At 38.2% G+C, this 23,744-nt stretch overlaps 1 protein-coding gene across 8 annotated transcripts in view; it reads right to left on the bottom strand.

Annotated features, from left to right (window-relative positions):
* Window positions 1-264: 264 nt before the first annotated feature.
* The window catches only part of ZFP91 (ZFP91 zinc finger protein, atypical E3 ubiquitin ligase), a 31,400-nt gene continuing 7,920 nt past the window's right edge, over window positions 265-23,744 (bottom strand). The window contains exons 4-16 of one of the 8 annotated variants that reach the window (XR_014024795.1): window positions 20,811-21,011; window positions 18,780-19,007; window positions 18,368-18,404; window positions 16,453-16,539; window positions 13,563-13,691; window positions 12,109-12,159; window positions 10,703-10,781; window positions 7,921-8,035; window positions 6,412-6,511; window positions 5,857-6,275; window positions 2,479-2,733; window positions 1,828-2,001; window positions 265-853 (exon numbers count right to left, since the gene is read on the bottom strand). Coding sequence is in view for 1 of the 8 variants with exons in the window: in XM_081315206.1 (XP_081171332.1) it covers window positions 5,765-6,275; window positions 6,412-6,511; window positions 7,921-8,035; window positions 10,703-10,781; window positions 12,109-12,159; window positions 13,563-13,691; window positions 16,453-16,539; window positions 18,368-18,404; window positions 18,780-19,007; window positions 20,811-21,011 (1,538 nt within the window). In the remaining 7 variants the exon portion in view is untranslated. Of the gene's footprint in view, window positions 854-1,827; window positions 2,002-2,023; window positions 6,276-6,411; window positions 6,512-7,920; window positions 8,036-10,702; window positions 10,782-12,108; window positions 12,160-13,562; window positions 13,692-16,452; window positions 16,540-18,367; window positions 18,405-18,779; window positions 19,008-20,810; window positions 21,012-23,744 lie in introns of those variants that run through there. The other 7 variants (XR_014024796.1, XR_014024797.1, XR_014024798.1 and 4 more) reach the window with 7 other exon arrangements.

Here is a 23,744-nt window from a genome sequence, read left to right on the forward strand (position 1 = left end):
TCATGAGCTGTAAGCCATAATCATCACAATTGTGACAAATCACGGCTTGAACTATCTTGCTTTGCATGTAATGAGTCTATCTCATATATTAGTTTCCCCTTTTAAGTTGCATTACTGAAATAAATGAACTTTTGCACGATATTCTAATTTTTCGAGTTTCACCTGTAGTTTGGTACAATGCACCCTATGATTTAACCACAATTTTTAAAAAATGTGTGCAAATTGAGGCAGCATGAAACATGAATTAGTCATTATGAGTATATTTCATTCTACATAGGTTTCTTTGACTGCAGAATTTGAGATTTCATTAATAAATTTCAAACTCTTATTTAAATTAAGCTGATCTGAGGAAAGTTCCATACAGCAATAAGAATTGCCCAACAGTTGTGGCTGACTTCCTATAACAACTTTTAGATTGGTTAGTACTATGGACAGTGCTAATCCCGAATTGTACAATTCAGATAACTTCCCCTATTAAGATTTTTTTTAAAAATGCTGTAATATGTATTTGATGTTATTTTTGCTGCTTTCATAATTGTTATAAAAGATTAGCTCCCAGACAAGAATATAAGGTAAGCTACTAAACAATTTAAATAAAATTAACATTGTAGGAAAATGAGATATAAAAGATGAAGCTTAAAAATATTAACTGCAAAATGCCCTCACATCAAAATAGTTTTGTAGCAGAAAATTGTTATGCATGATTGTATTATGTCATTGTTTTTCAGTCAGCTTGGTAAAGAATTCTCTGGCCCTTGTTTTCATAGCTGAACAAGTAACTGGATATTTTACTGGAATCCAAAGTAGAAGATAATCAAGGCCCAATGGCCGTAAGTTTTCTTGTTTTAGTAATCTGAAACAAATCAAACAAGCTGATACTGAAATTTAAACCTTGTAATGATCTATCAAGACTGTTTATATTCTGCACATACAATTCAAGCCTTAATACCCAAAGGAATTACAACTCCCCAGCCAGCACCTATGAAATAATGAACTTTTCAAGAGAAACTATCAGAGCTCCCATTACACCGTACTAGATTTGTGAAAACGATTTTTAACCTGCCTTATTTTATAAGTAACTCAAAGTAGTAAACAAACAAAATATTCCTTCCTCTTCCTGTTCCCTCCCCAATCACCTTGAGTTGGGTTGGGCTGAGAGAATATGACTGGTCAGTCACCCAGCTGTCTTTCAGGCTCATAATTGCTTCATAATTAATTTCAAATTAGCAAAACAAGCTATATTATTCTGCTGTTTTCTAAAATGCTAATCTGTTTTAAGATGGCATTGAAGTTTCCCTATTCTAGGTTGGGTTCTGTGTCGTGTTCTTGTCAGTTGTTGCAAGTACTAAGTGTATAACAACTCCATCAGTATGAAAAAAATCCTATCCACCAAAGTTATTGTCTAATATAGAAAGACTTCCAAGAATCTGGCTTGAACTCACCTGGTTTTCACCAAACATTTCTTTTTAGACTGCTCCTCTCTAATTTGTCCCATTCTACAGTTGTTTTTCTAAAAAACACACCAATCCCCCTACCATGTTTGACATCCTTTGAAATAAGCCATTATGTGCTAGCAGTCTTTGTCATTTAGTATGCTACTGCATCTTAACAGAAACATAATGAAGCAGATTGCTCCAATTTCTTTTAACATTCTACTATACTGAAATGTATTTAATCAATTTGATAATTACTCATCTCAACAAGAGACTCAGGGTGGCAGAATCCTATACAATCCTCCAAAATACATTCAAAAAATTTAAGTTGGGAAGATGTTTGGTTTCTTTTTCTAACAGATATTAGAAATGGTATGTTGCCTTTGTAACGAACCTTATGTTCTACGTAGCTCCTTGAAGGACATTGCTGAATTAGATTGATTTACTACACATTTGGACAGTCCAAATTCAAATGTTACAGAATGTCACTGACAAGTCAATGCATGATCAAATACGTTCCACTCCTTAGAAATGTCATCTCTGGAGTTTATGTACATAATCTCTCACACTAGGTAAAAAGGTGAGGAAATTTATTATCCAGAATATTCAGAAACCTCAGAAAAAAAATGGCACTTTCTTCTGAACTCAATTTACAGGGCATGCATAAATTTTGTCTGTCCGGTAGGAAACATCCCATTTTTTCTTAACAGCTCCGTAAGAATTATTCAGCCATGATTCTCTCTCTTCAAGCTTGATCTTTAAAATAGCATACTGAATCATAAATATTAATTCTGTAATTCAATTTGTCTATAACTCCGTACTGGAAGCAAAACATTATTTCCAAAGATTTTGAAGATCAATATAGAAATATTAAATTTATCATGATGGGAGAGAATAGAATATATTTTTTGTTAGAAGAATGAAGTAGCGTTTTTAACCCTACAAACACAGCCACTTTTCAGGATACTTCCAAAATTAATGCATGCTGTTTGGGATAGTTTCATATTAACAGGCGTTTTCATAGGCCTTAAGCAAATTAACTAACCATTTAAATAGGGTCAGCCACATTTTTAAAAAATGCATTCCTTTCTGGCAGTGGTGGGTTGATTCAGGTGTTCCATTTAGTCACATCTTACTGTTGCTTCTTTCATAGGCAATCTTCCGCAGCAGGGCATTGCAGAAAGACCTGCACTATGGCAGCGTGCGGGAAGCTACATTTCTGAACATTTCCCGTGTAGCCAGCATGTAACATGACACAGACTGCTTTTTCCCTTTAAGTATTTATTTTGGTTATGGCTTCCTGAATTTAAAGACATGACATGAAAAAACAAAAGCATCCCTTTTAATTGTTTTATTTACTGCTGTACACACAAACCTTTATGAACATGGATCACTGCCCCTCCATCCTGGCACCCCATCTAAACTTCCGCTATCACTTTCTGAAAATGTTGTATGGAACAAGGCTTTTAAGGAATCACAAGACTTGTTAACTCAACCATCTGTTATTTAACTCTAAAAAATAGGGTGTGACACAATGCAACACAGGTCTGTTGCCACTCAGTGGCTACTACTTCAGGTAGTTCTGCTACAAATTGCAAATCCTGTCCTTTCTCTGGTAGGATTCACAATGCTAGTGCAGTTCTCCCTGGTCTTCACTACCATTATTAACAGAGATCTGACAATCCTTTCCAGCTGCAAAGACTTCAGCATTGTGCCACTTTTCAGAAACTATTTGAAGTAGATGGAGTACTTTTCACACAATAGAAGACTAGTCCTTGAAGAACATCTAAGCCTCGTGTTCTCACCAGTTATATTGGTTGTAGTGAAATAAAGGGCCACAAAGAGAGTTCTTATTCATATGACAAAAAAAGCTCCTTTTTGTCAACCTCTGACAAAAAGTGATATGAACTATCCTTTAATATTAACAGGAAGGGGTCCAACTCTTAGAGAACCAGAGTGAGCTAATAGATATTACTAGACTATGGAACTGTATATGGAGTGGAACAATGTTAAATGAGTTACTGTAAACTATCCATCTGGTAGAGGGAAAATTATACAAGTTCAATTCCCAGCACCATGCTTCTTCCTGCGAAGGGAAAAAAGAAGGGGGGGGGGGAGATTTACTAGAAGAAAATACAAATAATTTGCTGCAGCTGTATTTGAAACTGCATGCTTATGATGGGAACAACATTAAAGGAATTATTATTGGTTGATAAACAGTCATCACAAATCTAAATTAGAAGTTTTCACCTAGAGTGCAGATGGCTATCCTGGCTAAATATATTATTTTAATAAAAACCACACTTGCATCCAATGGGGGAGGGGGACTAGAAACAAACAAGAGATTGATAGCCAAACAGAATAAATACTTCAAGTAATTTGCAAAACAGGGTTCATATGGTAGTTTGTTCATTACGCTAGCAAAATACTGCATACTGTAATCAAGACAGAAGTCAGTTTCCTCAGTAGTATGTACACGTTTTCAGCTCCCGATACTTTTCTCGCATCAATTTTAATCACACAATTTGTAGCAGTAGCAGTCTTGTGGAACATGCAGTCCTGAGCTGCATGCAATGACACCTACACGTTATATACTGTATCTGAATGGCTGCCAAGCATCCAGGCAGGAGTCACAGAAAGTATGTAATGGACTGCAGTAACTGCTTCACTTTAGATCCAGTTAATTCTTGGCTTCAATGTAACAAACTATAAGTCTTCCTTCTAGATAATTAGCTTTGTAAAAAGATCTACTGGGAATAACTGTAGTTAATGCCAGCTAGCACTATATAGCAAGGTTTAGAACTATACTGGATACAGCTCCAGAATAAAGTCTGAATTGCAAATTCATTTACTTCTTGATCATATGAACATGTCAGATCATTAAGAGAGAAGTACTACCAGGATATTGTACCATCATAAGCTCTCAGGTAAGAGAGGAGTTTATGTAAATCATGTGCTAAATATATCTTAAAGGTATTTTTTTAAACACTATTCCCCTCCAAATCTAGACCTATCTGGTGATAGTCAAATTCCACAGAAGCAATTGCATATATTTGGGAATAGTGGATATAATGCAGAGTAAAGCTGGTGCTCTTACCACTCTAAATCAAATAATGTCTCTAAATGAAGTTTGAAGAATTATATCAAAGTCTCACGAGGCAGAGCATGTTAGCAGCCAAGGCTCTTTAGAACAGTTAATATAACTTCTTCAAGACAAAGCTTCCTGTTAATGGCATGAGCCCATCAACGTCAGAGAGAAAGGAAAAGCACCACAGTGTAAGTGAGCAAATAGCAGGGAAGTTAGTGAGGGAATATATGACACCATTTTCTTGAAGAGGCATTACATCCTTAAACAATAAATGCTGAAGCAAACAGTTCACTAGAGGGGGTGCTAAAGACCTACCCTGCTCCACAAGTATTTCCTTCACTCAGACTGAATAAGAATTCCTAAACATGGTTTGCTGAAGAAGCCCATTGTGTTTTATATCCCTTACATAGGATGTTCAGTTTTGAAACAAAAACATTCTCTAGACAGCAACTAAAATAGACCCCTTTTAAGAAGGCAAATAAATAAGGAATTCATCACAACTTTAAAAAAAAAGACATGTACAAAGTGCAAGTTTTCTTTTATAAGCCTAGCACCCATTCTGATTCTCCCATAGGTATTTTGCACCAGAGCAATTTTATATAGAGAGATGGCACTCCTCTTTCAGAAAGCAAGCACCAACATTTCAAGATCCCTTCTCTTTTCTTATGGATGGGAAGATACAAAACATGGGGAAAATATGCTGTTTTACAGCTCATCCTAAGGAGGGGGTTCTAAAGTGCCAAGCTATATCCCAAGCCCTAAAATGAAGAGTAAGAGCTTGCAGGGGTCAGAATTTAGTAATGCATAGAACAGGTTGATACAACTGGAGGAACAGAGTACGGTTTCAAGAATGAAATATTGGTCCAGAGTGTAAGCATTTTCAATCTTGCAATATGGTCAAGAAGCAGGAAGCTTGCTTACTTTGGAAGGGCTGGGAGAGGGTTAGGCTCTAGCTGCTTCCCTCCCATGCATTGCAAGAATTCTTTTGCTTTATCAATCTCTGTGTAAAGACAACATTCCTCTCCAAGAAGGAAACAGTGAAAAAAAAATGTAGTGTAGTGATCCACTCTGCGAGAAAGGGATGAGCTGGGGCAGAAGGGGAGGGGGGGCAGGTCCTTTAGTTATCTTGACTAGTAATTTACTTATGTTTAGTTTCTCTATGTTGAATAAGTTGCTTCTCCCCACTTTTTTTCTTTTAAATACAAGTTCAAGTTGTCCCAATACACATGTGCTCCTCCTCCCACTAAGGTCCTGTAGAATCAGAATCCTCAATTAGAACTTCAGTGGTAGCTCCAAGAATCTCTGTATTGATGACCAGCCCTTCTGTATTCTCACCACTAGCACTGCCAACAAATATTTTTCCATCAGCCATCAGGTTGACCCGGTTACCCCCACTGCAGTATGCCTTAGGCATCCCATCAGAGTTCAGCAAGAGGCACTCTCCAGGAGTGGTGTTTCCAAGGGGATCTGGAAGAAGGGGAAGGCCCTGGCCATCAGTGGGTTGGACAATAGACTCTGGATCAGAACCCAAGATGTCAGTGCTGGTAATGAGAGCCCCTGCGTTGGCTGCCAGTGCTTCAGCAATAAGCACTTCTGGGTGACTCTTGGCCTTATGTGCTACAACGCTGTCTTTTTTCTCAAACTTCTTTCCACATATATTGCATGAAAACTGGTAAAAGGTATCTGCATCATGTTTTTTCATGTGCCAGTTTAATGAGGCCTTCTGCCGGCAGGTGAATCCACAGATCTCACATCTACAGAAAAATGAGAGGAAGCAGAGGACAATTCATTCATCAGAGTAATATTTGAAAAATGTAAAGGGAAAGAAATTATTGATAAGAGCTGGTTTAATCCATGATAAAAATAGACAAGATCAAGGACACTACTCACTGTAATGGCTTCTCCCCTGTGTGGATCATTCGGTGAACTGCCAGATTGTGGGAACTTTTGAAAGCACGGGCACAGTATTCACAAATGTAATCCCTTTGATCTATAAAGCAGCACATAGTATTTTACGTAAAAACCCGAATCGAATCCAAATCCATATCCATTCAACAGAAATCTGGTATGTTCCTAATCACAGTATTAATGTTAATAGTTTAAAACATTAAACGGATAAATATGATTTTCTAATAGTGATGAGGAGGTTTTTCTCAAATACAAATAGAATCTTATGGAAAAAATCCCATTCTTATTCTGAGATTTATATATTCTAGTTTTTTCTTCATTCTCCAAAGAAGGAAGGGGAAATAAAATCTTTTTCATTATATTTGAAAGATCTACATATATTATTCATTCTGTGTGTTAGGCACAGGGAACCAGAACTCTTTGAATAGGCCAACACAGCTGCTTTATTGTAGTGAGGCATCCCTGGTACTTCTCTGAGCTTGGTTATTTTCTTGCAAACATTTCATTCCCAAACCAGATAACATCATCAATGCACTGAGGATGTTACCCAGTTCCAGTAATGAAATGTCTGCAAGAAAACAACCAAGCTCAGAGAGTACCAAGGACCCCTCAATTCAACCCTGAGCTACAAATACTCTCCTTTATTGGTCTTTATTGTAGATCATCTATATTACAAGAGTCTTGCCAGACTGGCTGAATTCCCTTGGGAACCAGAAGATAAGCCTTCACTAGTCTGGTCTATAACACTTCCTGTCATGGGGCAACTCCACACTGTCATACCTCTTTGCTCCCCCCTCTCCTTTAGCTGGGGATTCCACCACACTGTGCCAATAAAAGCATATATTCATCCAGAGTACATGAAGGTACAGAGGATCATAATGTTCAATGACAGTGGGACCACTGCTTTTCATATACCAATGGAATTATGGAAATTGAAGCTTACACCAAGAGATCACCAGTTTAATAAAAGCAGCTATACATATCTTAATGGAAATATGTTCCTTTTTGCTTATATTCCTTCAAACTATTCGTATATTACCTAAGGAAGTTCAGATTTTGAAACAGGAAGATTAAAAAACAAGGTAGACAGGACTGCCCAAACTTGTCCAAAATGACATGTGTCAAATAAGCAGTCTATTCCAATTACCTGATTTCCTATGCTGTATTCTCCTTATTTATATCAATTGCAAATAATTCATTGCGTAATCTCTTATATTATGAAGAACAGAATCAGTGTAACTTATTCTTATCTCTATCAGAGCTAAAAGAAGCGAGGAAAGGAAATATTAAAAGACGGGAAGCAGTAACATCCTAACTTCAGTATGATTCATACTCAATTTAAATATAGCCACAGAACAACATCTGTGTATCTGTCATCAAGCAATCTGCATCAACCTTTTATTTTATATCTAAAGACTTGTCTATTCAAGAAGAAATTTACTTTCCTCCTTAAAGAGACAGTGTGGGGATTTTCTTTGCAATCCGTATTACCTGTGTGATGTTTGGCATGCCGCAACAGTTGTTTCTGGAGCCGGAAAAGTCTCCCACAAGAGGGATGAGGACATACATATTTCTTTTTCAGCAGATGTTGATATTTGATATGATGCTGAAAACAAAGAAAACTCTGTATTTTTATTACCTGCGATCTTAATACAAAAATGTGGTAAACACATCTAATATTCTAATAGCCACCTTATATTTCAATAAAAAATATACAGATTAAAACATGAAGAACTTAAAGAACATATGCTAAAAATGTTATGTGTACAGATTGTGTAGAATAGGAACATTTTCTCCCTCTTTTGGTCTCTTTGAGTTAATGTTGATTCCTGGAAACTTTCTGGCCAAATTTTCTGGGGAAGACTTCAAAAGGATGTGAGAGTGTGACTAGTTCAAAGTCATTCACTTATCTTCACGCCTAAAGCGGAACTAAAATTAAGTCTCAAGGTTGCTACCCTGATGCCTTAATCACAACACCAAACTGGCTCTTTTAATAGGAACATATCAGACAATTTAGAAAGTATAGAGAATTGAAGCTTTAAAGTTCAGAGATCATCTCTATCTAGTATCCAAATTTGGAATTATTTCACTTTTAGGCCCATGACTATAAAAAGATCATTTTCTTTTTCATGCCTACAATAACCATTTTGTGAAGGGGTACATCCCAATTCCACGAATTTTGTAGCACCCACATGATTTCCCAAAATTCCAGTGTTTAACATCCCAAATACCTGGAAATACTACAAAAAGGTATAGGATGAGGTAAATGATGTGGAGGCTTCTGGGAAAATTTGAGAGCAGTAATTTGTTCCCTAAAAGTAAGTCTGGAACTCAAGGCTACACAGAGACAACAATAGCAATAGTTTTATTTTCCATGTATATATAACTAGGGACAATACAAAATTATAACATCAATACTTTATTTCCATAAACCCACTATAGTACAATGTATCCATTATCATTTTCTTAATAAAGAATCATTTGCCATTTTCCCCTTGTTGGGGAGGGGAAGGGACAGTTTTCCCTTAAGATAAATTTTATAGGTACTAAAAGAGAAAAAGTATAAGATTGCAGTAGTCTTTAAAGATTAGGACAAGAAGTTAATGCAGGATGTGAGAGGATGAGTAGCAATACAGGGATGTAAGAATTGAAGTTATTCAGAATGATGAGAATTTCATTATGTTTGGTCACACAGTCAGCCAGATGTTTAAACTGGATTTGGTGTTTTTATCCAGCTACTGAGTTTTCCCAAGGACTTGACAGGCAGATGTTATTAAAGAATATTAAATGTATCGTTATAAGTAAAGCTACCTTTTGCAATTGATTGATAGTGATTTTTGTCAATGCCAATGGTATTCAAATGGTGCTCTGAGTATTTTGGGATCACACCCAAGACACCTATTACTATTGGTACTAGATGTCTTTTGCTATAGATATTTTACTTCTATTTGCAGGTCTTTGTACTTGTGATTATCCCATTGTTAAAAATATAGATATTTGTTCAACTCTAGGCCAGCCCCTTCACCATTAAACCAAACTGACTCAATGCTGGGTGGGATGTGTGTCTGTGAATGAAGGTGTGATAAAAGGCCAGAAAGGTTGTAATAGTCAAGGTAAAAGATTACTGTGACACATAAAAGAATTTTGCTGAAAGAAAAGAATGGAAGGCTGGTTTTTTTGGAATGCTGTGCAGGGAGAAGCAACAAGAGTTGGGGATGGGGGGGAGGGAGAGAGGAGTCAATAAATCCAAGGCTCTGTTTAGTCAGATTAGTGACAAAATTTTCAATGGACACAGAAAATGAGTAAAGCGACTAAGGAAACAAAGTATACAGAAAGAGAATTAAAAATTCAACTCCTTAAATATAAATGAAGGGAACTCAATAAAGTAAAATCACAGAAAAGTAGGACATAAAGGAAATCAATTTGGAAAGAGCATTCAACTGCATTAAAAATAGCAAAATAAAGTTTGAATTGTTTTTTTAAAAAAAATCTAACAATGAAGGTCAATAGCAGTGAGATAAAAGATGTTTGACTTTCTCATCTTTGTGAAATTTTTTGAATCTAGACTCCGCAATAAGATTTAGATGTGAGAATATTGAAACTATGAGAATAAAAGGTACTTTCCAATAGTCTAGAACTCAGAGGAAGATACATTAATAATTGCATATTCAGATGCCCAAAAAAACAAACAACCCAGATAAAGAAAAACGAATAGTTCGTGTGATGAATAGGGTGGATAATGGAGGGTTTGGGTACGACTAATGTCAAACCAGGACAAGATCAAGGAATCCTGGTTAGTGTAATGTGGGATTTGATAATAAAATGAATGAAATGTAATAGCAGAGCGGGAAAAAGAAGTGGTGAAAGGTTATGAAAAAAGTAGCAATAGCACTTAAGACTTATATGCAGTTTCAGTGTTTTTACAGCCCTTGTTGACGGTTTAAAGAGTTGGCATCTTGCCCCAACAATCTGGGCCCTCATTTTTACCAACCTCAGAAGGATGGAAGGCTGAATCAACCCTGAACAGTAGCTAGAATAAATAAGTTACAATTTAGCATTTTAGGAGAAAGAATCATGAACAGGGTTGAAAAGTACCGGTAAGTCATGCCGTGTTATGAAACAAGGATTTGGGATTTGAAGCGTTTAGAATTTGGAGCATCAGAGAATTGTTGCAATGTTTTTTAGGCTAGTCCACAAAATAGAAAAAGAAATTTATACAGAACAAAGAAGGGCATCTCTTTTAACTCCCTTTGCTTGTAAATATTATTCTTACCTGTAGGTAGCGAGGGTGTGCAAGAACTGTGCCACATCCTTCCATTTCACAACGTACATATTGTATTGGAGGCTTCTTCCTAAAATGCACACAGATGAGCAATAAAGAGAAAACAGCACAACTTTGACAAATATTATATACAGGTAGTTCCCAATTTGCGGCTATAAGTGAGCCAGTTGCCATATGCCTAAAATGTAGTCGTGTGACCATGGGGGGAATGTGCAGCCGTCACAACTGCAGAACTGAATCATAAGTAGCTTTTGGAGGGTCTATTATAACTTTAAACTGTCACTAAGCAACTGGTCATTATGCAAGAACTACCTGTAACACAGTATCCTTTCTAATGTACATAGCAGATAATAATATTGTGTATTGCGAGAGCTCAGCAGTGTTAAAAACCACATTAAATGGTTTAATTTCTTCACTGATATATAAGTGTTAAATACAAATAATTTAAAATAAATGCAGTCTTTAAAATCCACTGTAAGAAAGAATATTGTATTCTGCGTATGCTTTGTTCCACACAATTTCTCAGCCCTTTCTTTAGAAGATTAAATCGTCAAACAGAGCTTAATATAGTTCTTGGGAACATGAAGTTGTGAAAATCATCCCTTTAAATTGTTGGCTTGCTCTCAACTTTATGGCATTTGCTGTTTTTGTGACTTATTCAACACAGTTTTGATGCTATGAATTCAGTTATAGGTGTAATGAATTGTATAGGTTCTACTTTTTTTTCCTAGATGATCATGTCTAACAAATACATAGGAAGACTGAATTTAATAATTCCTGAAAATATACTATATTCATAACATTGAAAGATCTGTAGATGTAGGCTTGCAGTGCAGTTTAGGAAGGTATCACCCAAGGCAGACATGTCCAACACAAGGCCCGGGGGCCGGATCTGGCCCGCGAAGTGGTTTCATGTGGCCCCCGAAGCCATCCTGGAAACAGGGAGGGAACGGCCCCCACTGCCTTGGCCCTGGCCCAGAGACCCTCAGATCTGTCCCACTCCTGCCCAGGCCCCCATAGGCACCCTTGATGCGAATGATGTAGAGCTGGCCATGCCCACCCAGTAGGCCTTAGGCATTCTAGCCACGCCCACCCAGTAGGCCATATGCACTTTAGCCACGCCCACTCAGGCCACACCCACCCAGCCCCCTGAGGGCAACCGCAATGCTGATGCGGCCCTCAATGAAATTGAGTTTGACACCCCTGACAAGGTATGGCTTTTTTTCCAAATAGCTGATGAACTAGGCATCTAACATCTATTTGCTATCGCATTACTTCCACACAAAACTAAGAAAAAGCAAGAGAAGGCCCTTTAAAGATGAATATACTATTAAATAATTATTAGATAACTGGACTTGTACTAGATTATCTTTTTAAGCAATACAAAAACAACTTACCTTCTTTTAGGAAGCCGTGGACTTTTGTCATCTTTTCTCCGCCTTCCTCTCCTGAAACATCATGACAAAGTGAAATGTGAAAATGAAAGCAGATGTGTAACTGAATTCTTAAGTTATGCAATACACAAATATACAAAAATCCACCACTAAAGAAAATGCAAGGATACAAAACTAGTTTCTACACAAATCACCTTATTTCTGTAAATATCTACCATTTATTTAATGTGTTTTAATGTATCCAATTCTCAAGCAACCAGGTATATCACTCCCTACGTGCTGGAGATTCATTGTAGCAGCACAATATCTCTACAATGCAGAACAGCTTGGCTCCCTAGCCAATCTCATATATTATTACATAAATTTCTCCCATCTTGTCATAAAACAACAGAACTGAAGGGTATTTTGCCCAGCAAGAACCATCCCCAGAACAATGTAGGAATAGAGCATTCCTGATAAATGGTTGCCCTGCACAGTCTCTCAATCTGAATAGATATATAGTAAAAGAGAACTCGACACATCCAGAACTAGTATGCTCCATTGCTGAACTGCTCTTACTGTGACAAAGATCTGAAAAAAAAATACTAAGATTCAACCTGTCTCTCCATATCTTGTTCATTATTCTGGATCCTATATGATGGGATGGAATGAGAGGGGACCCAAACTTATTGCTAGCCTCACACTGCATAAACCAGGACATATTTTCAGTTTTGCAATTACTCAGGTTGTTGGATGAGCAGGCACAAAAACAGCCTGGGAAGCGATTTGAAGCCTGGAAAATGTGCCCCTCTTCAATGAAGAGGAGTGTTGATTTACCCCCAGCTTATCAAGTACTTAGGAGGCAAGGGCTTGGCAGCACAAGGAAACAACAGCCAAAGACTTAATAGCCAGCCATCGACATCCCAATCTACATCTATAAAGATACACACACCAGGCACCATCCAAATACCACACACAGAACAGCCCAAAGCACGGAGAGAAATTCCCTGAGGATGGTCTTCAGCACGAGTCCAAAAGCTTGAAAGACAAAACCTTTGCTCCCGGTGACCGACCCAGATTGGATCCTAAAACCCCAAATGGATGCTCTCCACAAGTAATAGGATCACAGTTTTCAGGGAATCAATCTCTCTCTGAAAATCTACAAAACTGCTTAATTACAAACTTTGTATAAAGTTAAAGACATAAGAATTATTTTTGAATTCCAGTTATAATTAAAGCATTGGCAGGCCTTTGGTTTTTTTCCTACGTCTTGGTATTACTGAGGATTACAGGACGGGCTATACCAGGGGTAGGCAACCTCGGCTCTTTTATGACTCATGGACTTCAACTCCCAGAATTCCTGAGCCAGCCAAGCTGGCTCAGGAATTCTGGGAGTTGAAGTCCATGAGTCATAAAAGAGCCGAGGTTGCCTACCCCTGGGCTATACTAATTCACAGCCTCTAATACTAGATACTCACTTCCTGGGCGGATCCTCATCTTCTCGAAATTCACTTTTTTCTTTAACTTCCATCTCCACTTTAATCTCTTTCTGTTTCTCTTTTTCTTCTTTTCCCTTCCCCGTTTTTTTCTTTTGCTTTGGAGCATCTCTGCAGATAACCATTATAGATTACATATTCAAGAACATAAATACTTTCTTTTATTTAAAAAGTTTTACAATACATTTTGACTTTAATCCCCCCCTCCCCCACCCCTATCCAACCCTCCCTATCCCTCTCCCCCACTCCCTCCCCCCCCCCGACTTCCCAGAGCTAAATACAGGGCATAAAATCGAAAAACAAACATGAACACCCCTATGTTATCAACAATAAACTATAAATTCTATCTCCCTCTAGCTCATATAAAATGAGTACAAACAATATTAATATTACAAATAAAGTAAAAAAGAAAAAGAGGAAAACAGAAAAAGAACTTTACTCAAAATAAATTTTCTTAATCCCAGTCCTTATTCATATTAATTTCAAAAAAAAAGAAAAGAAAAAAAAACCTTTCACCTGCTATTTGCATTCTCCCACCTTTCTCTAATTTCCAAACAAATTCTCAGTTACGTGCCAAAAGCGCCTATCTCTGTTAATCTTAATAATCTCCGACCAAACTAAACTATGATCAAAAATAGTTCTTGCATGTATCACGCCAAATGTCTCGCAGTTCCAAATCATCCTTAAGTTCAAATAAAAAGAGTATAAAAAAAAGATTTAGGCAATCTCTAAGACAACTTGTTAATTAGGAGCTTACATACCCATTCTTAGTTCAACACATACTTTAAGTCCATAACCCTAATATACTTTTCTAGCAAGCAAATAACATCAATCTTAAATTGTGTAAAATATTTAAAAAAAACTTTCTTTCTCCTCTATAATAATTTTACTCCATTGACATTCTAATCTAAAAATTTAATCAGCAATCTTAACGCCCCAAAACTTTTGGAGCACCTCTGTCATGACCCCCAAAACTTCTTTAGACCGCTCTCCTCCCATATCTTCACTGTAAGCACACTTTGAAGATTCCATAACTTTCTGCTGGTCTTGCTCTTGCTCTCGTCTCGCTCTTCTTAGGGCGGCACGCGTCATCTTCTGGCCTCCTGCAGCAACCGATGAGACTGTGACTTGATCCCCTCCAACACCATTGTCCTCTGTCTGTCTATCTGCAACATCTTGAAGCTTTCCCACACCGTATCCTTTTGCAGCTTCCAAAAATGATAGGGGGGTTGCTTTTAACACATTACTATAAAAATCACGTGCCTGAGCCACAGTAACCAAACGATGTCTTTTACCTTCGTGCGTCGCCACCAATCCAACTGGAATCTCCCATCTAAACTTAATATCACGTTTCTTAAGTTCCTGTACTAGAAATGCAAAATCTTTCCTTCTCCTTAGGATCTTCGGAGGGATCTCTTTTAAAACCAAAACTTCTTGCTCAGCCACTACCAAATTAGTATCATAAGCAGCTTGAATGACTTCATCTCTAATTACTCTCTTTGTAAAATAGACCACCACATCTCTGGGTAACTTCCTCTGTCTTGCAATCCATGAATTTACACGAAAAACTTTGTCCATATTTCCCTCAATTTCAGATGCTGACTGGCCCAGTACCCCTTCCAGAGCCTCAGAAATCAGCTGCTTTAAATCTTCTTTACCATTCTCCTTTAAACCCCTAATTCTAATAGCATACTGCATCTGATTATACTGAACAAGGCTCAATTCTTCGTCCATTTTATCCCTTATATTTTCATTTTCTAATACCTTTGCTTCTAATATAAAGTTCTTTTGACTGAGGTCCTCCACTTTTATATCCAGCTGTAGCACACATTCAGCTACGGATTCAACCATAGACAAGATGTCCACCCTCATTGCTCTCAGCTTCTCTTCCATCTTCTTCTCCAATTTCTCCATTTTCTCCTCCATTTTCTCCTCCAGCTTTTTCAACTTTTCATCCATCATATCAGACATCAATTGTGCATGCTTTCCAAGAGCGTCTTGTAAATCCTTAAGCGTCAATACCGGGGGAGATGCAGGAGGAAGCAAAGCTTGCAATGAGGTCTCTTGCACCAGGGAAGACCCCGCATTCCGAAGAGCTTTAGAAGTTTTAGCCGCCATCTTCCCCCACTTTCACTTATTACGCACTTTCACTTTAAAGCTATAAAATCCATTGAGATAGAGAGTAAAAATAAAGAGTCCACTTCACCTTGACCTCCTGTACCGCTCTGCCTGCATCTTGATAATCAAAAGTATTTCCTTTTGGCAGGGGTGGTTGCTAACGCCTGGCTCTGCTCCAAAAATCCCAGAGCAGAGGCACTGCGCAGCTCGGAGCAACCCAGGCTTCGGGGGGGGGGGGCTCATCCTTCAGCCGCCCAAGCTCTCAGCTCAGGCGGCCCGGAGAGCTCAACCCCTACCTGGGGCCTCACCCCCTCCTCTTCTCCCGAGGAGGGGGCTTCAAATCCATCTAAACAGCTGATCGACGCTGTTTACAATGGAAAAACACAGCTGCGGAGCGGGCAGCCCAAAAACGGCTGTCTTTCAGCGTCGCGTCGCCACCGGAAGTCCAAGAACATAAATACTTTCTAGTTAAAAGTCATGCCGAAGTTTTCAGACAGTCCAACATGGATTTCTTTTTGGTATTTGTCACATCTGCAATTTTAAATATGCCTAGTCCTGGTCTTAATTATTTAAAAATAGTCCATTGGCCCACAATAGCAGAAACATAAGGTAATACTAAGAGTTCTACCAGTTAGATAAGTTTATTATTTTTCGACAGGCTAAACTGACAATAATTAATTAAATTTACTTGCTACCCATCTTGTTTTGAAGTGACTATACAAATGCTTTCTGCACTGAAAATAAAATAGAGCACCTGTCTAAATGGGGTTTGTAAGTTTCATCTCTGGGATCGTCTTTGAAGGGAACCTCTTCTTCACTGATGAGCATTTCTTCTTCATCACTTGACAAGGAGAAAGAAAAGGGAAAACACTGAATACAATTCTTCCATGAATGTAAGAGACATCCAGCCCTCTATTAATACAAAACAATCTCTTCCAGGACATGTGCTAAAAAGGAACTATTCGTCCAATAAGGTATCATATTAGCAACAGTTCAATTAATTTAACAACATGATTTACTAAATATAAGCAGAACACTTGCTTTCTAACAATTTTTTTAGCCTGTAAGGACATATTTTTTGTGTACCTAAAATATTGGGCAATAACTTAGGCACAGAAGAAAAAACACAACTGAGCTTGTCATCAGCTTAGAGCATTTATATACCTACAGACAGACATCAGCTCGCCACGGTCAGTTATATGCAAGTGTCACTAGAACACCGACCTGAATCTTTCTGGACATTTTTTTCCCAACAGGTATAAAGAAATAAGATCCTGGTATAATGGAATAAGATTTCAATACAAGAGAATATATTCAACTCAGGGTTGAACTGTAGAGTCCTCTCTGCTGCAAACCCCACTCCTTCCTAGCACCGAAGACCTTATCCAGACGGACAATGAAAGATCTGCGTGAAAACAACCAAGCTCAGAGAGCACTAAAGACTCCAGAGAATAAGCTTTCTCAGATACAGCAGACATTTGTTCAACAATTCTGTAATTTCAAGAGTCAAGTTTATGTTAGAGAAAATCTGACACTAGTGTTCCTATGAAAGTGCACTATAATGATTCTACAATAGTCCTGCAGGAAAATTCATTGATTACGTGTTCATTCCATGGGATTTCCTTATTGAGGAAATATGTAGTCACTGAAGTTTACAAAACACACACACACACACACACACACACACACATATCCTGGAGTTAAAAACAACCATTCTTCTAAATCAGGAAGTGAAGTGTTTACCTGGTTATTGAATACAGCCTACAGCACACCTCTTAAGATGACAGAGGCAAGAGGAAAAAATAAAACTACCATTTTAAATCATTTTAACAAGATAAACTCCTGGGCTGTATATGCTGCAATTAGGTTCTTTCCCATAACAATGAATCGATTCACTACTTTAACGGATATTTACTATATAAGTGAAGACTCAATTTAATGGAACTTCATTTAGCATTCCTCAAATACGACTGAGCAAATTATGATCCTGACAGCCTCCAGAAATAACACACAGGTTCTTGAATGCAAAGTTATCTTGGATGAAACATTTTATGAAACTTACATGTGGCAATTTGCATGTCATCAATATATGACAAATATTGCCACATATGATCCCCAAAGTATTTTTTCCAATGCTTTTGGATGAGAAGCAAAACATTTTCAACAAAAAAACTAACAAAGTCTAGTTGTCTTTTGGAAAAACACCTTTGGGACAACCAGGACCTGGATGATTGAAAATTTCCATATAGTCATTTTGCCACAAATGATATAATTTTATATTACCTGCAGCAATGACATACTTTTGTATTTAATAATCATTTAGGGACAGACACACATTCCCCTCAAAAGATTAAAACAAAGTTTCACTGAACTTCTATTCTCCTAGCACCTGGTGCTGAACTTGGACGCTAAGCAGAAATGAGGCCTGGTTACTACTTGGGTAGAGAACTAAATACCATAAAGTATACTCAAAAGTTAAAGAACATCTTAGAAGATGGCAATCCTAAGGCACTTCTGCAATATTGTCCAGAAAACCACATAGTTGTGACCAATCAGTCACAAAGAATTAAGTTCAAATCAAGGACAATTCTATAGTTTAAAAACTACTGTTTATGAACCAGGAGATTTTGTATCCTAACTAATTTTCCAGCAACTGTATAGTTGCTTACCTGATTCTAGTTGGAGATGAATGCTCTTCAGTAACTTCTAAAAAAGAAACATATTTAGATGTAAAAATCTGATAAGCTTACATATCAGTACTTATACAAACATATTGCTATGCTACTGTGTTAAAGTGATGTGTGTTAAGCCTCTGAAATAGAAAAAAAGGTTGCTCAAGACAAATATAATAGTGCATATTATATATATATAAAATAATGTATATACTACTCAGTGAATAATTTTGCTTTTAAACTCTTGGAGTATATTCTGTTGCATGTGATTAACCAAAATTATCTTTCTATTAAGAATCTTTTTTGGCATAATAGAACATATGTGACTTTATATTTATTTATGATAGGTTTTACACAGACTCATTGAGAATACTATTGTTTTATTTCCCAGTAATAAAAAACCCCATACCAAATTCTAACTGGTCTGGATTTGGTTCTGATTTGCAAAAGGGTTGCAGGGACCCAGTCTTTGATCTGGAGCTCCGGGAATTCTCTGCATCGCATTGCTGAACGGTAGTAGTAGCCCTGTTGCTACGCCAATTCCGGCTGGGTTTAGTTGTAGTGACTGAGGCATCAGCTGCCGCAGTAGTGGAAACTTGCTTCTCGTCTGTTTCTTCTTTCATTTGTTTGTTTGTTTCTGAAGAACAAGCAGGTTTTTAGGAGGCTCCCAACAGGGCAAGAAGGAAAATTCTATCTAAGAAGGCCTCATTCCTTTCTCTTCAGGGCTTTCTCCCACAGAGCAACTAGTAGTTTCAGATCCTATTAGCCTATGTTATCCAGATCATAAATAAGACTTTCAATTTTCCGATCACGCATTGCTTACTAGTATTTACAAATAAGTATTTACAAGTAGTCTTCAACTTATGACTACAAATAGGGGCTGGAAAATTCAGAAGATGGTAGAGGACAGGAAGGCCTGGAGGAACGTTGTCCATGGGGTCGCGATGGGTTGGACACGACTTCGCAACTAACAACAACAAATTTACAAGTAGTCTTCAACTTATGACTACAAATAGGGGCTGGAAAATTCACTATTAAGCAGGGCAGCAATTAAGTGACTGGACCTGATTTTATGACCTTTTTTGCTATGGTTAAGATATAAGAATTCACTTGACTGTGACTCGTGTCTCCTGATTTTGTTCATTGATTTTGCTTGTTGGAAACTGGCTGGGAAGGTTGCAAATGGCAATCATATGACTGCAGGACACTGCAACTGTTGTAAGCGCAAGCTGGTTGCCAAGCACCTGATCGCGATCACATGACCACAGTGATACTGTGACAGTAAGTACGAGTGGTAATTGTAAGTTATTTTTATTCAGTGTTGTAACTTTGAACACTCTCTAACAAATGGTCATTAAGCAAGGACTACCTGGATACAAAAGTCTTCCTGAAATCAACTACTGTAGCGGCATTTAATTTCAAATCCTAACTGGCTAGCAGAACCAGCAAGTCCAAGTTTTATTTTAGAATACCTTAATGATTTATTTATACTTTATTTAAATAAATGAATTATAAATATATTAACCAGAAAGGCAATGGAATGGCTACATAAGAAACAGGTAAAAAAATGGGTTAAAAAAAGTGAAAGCTACAATATTATAACTGAAGGTGTTAGAAAGGCTCTGAGATCTGAGTAAGTCTTATACAGGTAATCCCCGAGTTACAAGCGTTCACTTAATGCTCGTTCAAAGTTACGTGATGAGCCCCCTAGTGTTTACGAGGAAGCCCAACGTTATGAATATTGCAGCACCCTTACGAGCGACTGCAGTGGCTCTGCAACATTCACCTCCCTTCCCATCCCGTCCCGTCCCACCCTGGGCACCAGGCCTTCAATACTGTCCCTGCGAAGATCGAAATCCTTCACTTTCCTGGCTGCTCCAGCCTTTGGCGCGTTCTCAGAGAATGGAGGCCTAAAGTAACACAAGATCACGCGAGATCAGTGGGGCAGGTTCTCACATGATGTGATGGTACTTTAGGCCTCTGTTCCACGTGCCTCTGGAGGCTGGATCGGGGCTCCGGAGGCTTTTTCCAGGCCGCTGCCACCCGAATTTGAGCCCGGGGAACACTTCTGCGCCCCGATTTCGATTCTGGAGGCCATTTTCAGGACACTACTGAACAGACCTGAGGCCGGGGGTCACTTCCACAGCCCCCCCCCCCCCCGCTGTCCAATCAGGCCTGGACAAACCCTGAAATAGAGGAAAATGTTGCTCAAGAGACATATAATAGTAAAATAATGTATATACTACTCAGTGAATAATTTTGCTTTTAAAGTCTTGGAGTATATTCTGTTGCATGTGATTAACCAAAATTATCTTTCTATTAACAATCTTTTTTGAAATAATAGAACATGTGTGACTTTATATTTATTTATGATAAGTTTTACACAGACTCATTGGGAAGACTATTGTTTTATTTCCCAGTAATAAAAAAAAACCCATACCAAATTCTAGCTGGTCTGGATTTGGTTCCGATTTGCAAATGAGTTGCTGGGACCCAGTCTTTGATCTGGAACTCCGGGAATTCTCTGCATCGCATTGCTGAACGGTAGTAGTAGCCCTGTTGCTACGCCAACTCCGGCTGGGTTTAGTTGTAGTGACTGAGGCACTAACTTCTTTCTCCTCTGCCCCTTCTTCTTTGGGATCTGTGATATAAACATATACAAAGCACACTTGGATCAAGAAAGGAAATTTCTGAGTTTTTAATATCAAAGAGCTGAAACAGATCAAAGAAGTATTGCTCTCTCTTAAAAAGGCAAAGCCATTCATTTGTTTCTGAAGAACAAGCAGGTTTTTAGGAGGCTCCCAACAGGGCAAGAAGGAAAATTCTATCTATGAAGGCCTCATTCCTTTTTCTTCAGGGCTTTCTCCCACAGACCAACCAGTAGTTTCAGATCCTATTAGCCTATGTTATCCAGATCATAATTAACAAAAAAAGAGAGGCTTCACTGTTAAATATTCTGAGAAAAGTAACTCAGAATAATTGTCACAAATAGGCGGAATACTATAATTAACTATACCTAATCAAAAAGACAGGAGTTATTAATTTGAAAATAAAATGAACAGTTGTTTTATAACACCTTCTTTCTGTTACCTAAATATAACCAAGACTGGACATAACATTCTAATACAACTTTGTCAATTGTACCAAATTGCCTGTACCTATGAATCCGACCTAATAAAAAAGTTCCAAGCTCATAATTACTTCTAAATTTTTACCCTAATGAAGACATGTACCACAACAGTATCACGAAAAACAAATCATAAAAAATTTATTCTGAATACTATTGCAGCATGGTTTAGCTACTGTGGACAATCAAGAAAACCTCTACAAAAAGCTTCTGGTTTGTTATTTTAAAAAGCGTGGTGGCTTTGTGGTGCAGACGCTTGCCTCCCACTTGAAGGGTGAGAGTTGAATAATAGGTAACGGCAGATGTTTCTCTCCTAGGGTGCAAAGAACTCTGCATGGCATCAGGAAGAGCATCCGGCTAATAAACACTCAGCTCCATCCAATCGCCCCAACTCTACCCCGAATTAAGGGATAACAGGGTCATAAAAAGGGAGTTTTGTTTTTAGATAAAACATGTTTAATTTCTATATTGGTTTCCTGAATGTTTGCTTTCCAGAGAAATAAGACTTTCAATTTGCTGAACACCCATTGCTTACTAGTATTTACAAATAAGTATTTACAAGTGCGCAGATGATACCACTCTAATGGCAGAAAGTGAAGAGGAACTAAAGAGCCTCTTGTTGCGAGTGAAGAAGGAGAGTGCAAAACCTGGGTTGAAACTAAACATTAAGAAAACTAAGATCATGGCATCCGGCCCTCTCAATTCCTGGCAAATAGATGGGGAAGAAATGGAGGTAGTGACAGATTTTATTTTCCTGGGCTCCAAGATCACTGCAGATGGGGACTGTAGCCAAGAAATTAAAAGACGCTTGCTCCTTGGGAGGAAAGCCATGGCAAATCTAGACAGCACACTAAAAAGCAGAGACATCACCCTGTCAACAAAAGTGCGTATAGTCAAGTCTATGGTCTTCCCAGTTGCAATGTATGGCAGTGAAAGCTGGACCATAAGAAAGGCTGAGCGCCAAAGAATTGAAGCCTTTGAACTATGGTGCTGGAGAAGACTCCTGCGAGTCCCTTGGACTGCAAGGCGATCAAACCGGTCAGTCCTAGAGGAGATCAACCCTGACTGCTCTTTAGAAGGCCAGATCCTGAAGCTAAAACTCAAATACTTTGGCCACCTAATGAGAAGGAAGGACTCACTGGAGAAGAGCCTAATGCTGGGAAAGATTGAGGGCAATAGAAGAAGGGGACGACAGAGAATGAGGTGGCTGGAGTCACTGAAGCAGTAGGCGTGAGCTTAAATGGACTCCAGAAGATGGTAGAGGACAGGAAGGCCTGGAGGAACGTTGTCCATGGGGTCGCGATGGGTTGGACACGACTTCGCAACTAACAACAACAAATTTACAAGTAGTCTTCAACTTATGACTACAAATAGGGGCTGGAAAATTCACTATTAAGCAGGGCAGCAATTAAGTGACTGGACCTGATTTTATGACCTTTTTTGCTATGGTTAAGATATAAGAATTCACTTGACTGTGACTCGTGTCTCCTGATTTTGTTCATTGATTTTGCTTGTTGGAAACTGGCTGGGAAGGTCGCAAATGGCAATCATATGACTGCAGGACACCGCAACTGTTGTAAGCGCAAGCTGGTTGCCAAGCACCTGATCGCGATCACATGACCACAGTGATACTGTGACAGTAAGTACGAGTGGTAATTGTAAGTTACTTTTATTCAGTGTTGTAACTTTGAACACTCTCTAAACAAATGGTCATTAAGCAAGGACTACCTGGATAGAAAGCTAAAGTCTTCTAAAATTAACTACTGTAGCAGCATTTAATTTCAAATCCTAACTGGCTAGCAGAACCAGCAAGTCCAAGAACATGCTGATCAATCCTTCCACCCCACATCCACAAAGGAATGCAGCATATAACATCTTGAAGGCAATAGAACTTATAAGTTTTATTTTAGAATACCTTAATGATTTATACTTTATTTAAATAAATGAATTATGAATATATTAACCAGAAAGGCAATGGAATGACTACATAAGAAACAGGTAAAAAAATGGGTTAAAAAAAGTGAAAGCTACAATATTATAACTGAAGGTTAGAAAGGCTCTGAGATCTGACTAAGTCTTATACAGGTAATCCCCGAGTTACAAGCGTTCACTTAATGCTCGTTCAAAGTTACGTGATGAGCCCCCTAGTGTTTACGAGGAAGCCCAACGTTATGAATATTGCAGCACCCTTACGAGCGACTGCAGTGGCTCTGCAACATTCACCTCCCTTCCCTTCCCATCCCGTCC

The sequence above is a fragment of the Vipera berus genome (genome assembly GCF_964194415.1).
Source record: "Vipera berus genome assembly, chromosome: 1".
NCBI classification, from domain to species: Eukaryota; Metazoa; Chordata; class Lepidosauria; order Squamata; family Viperidae; genus Vipera; species Vipera berus.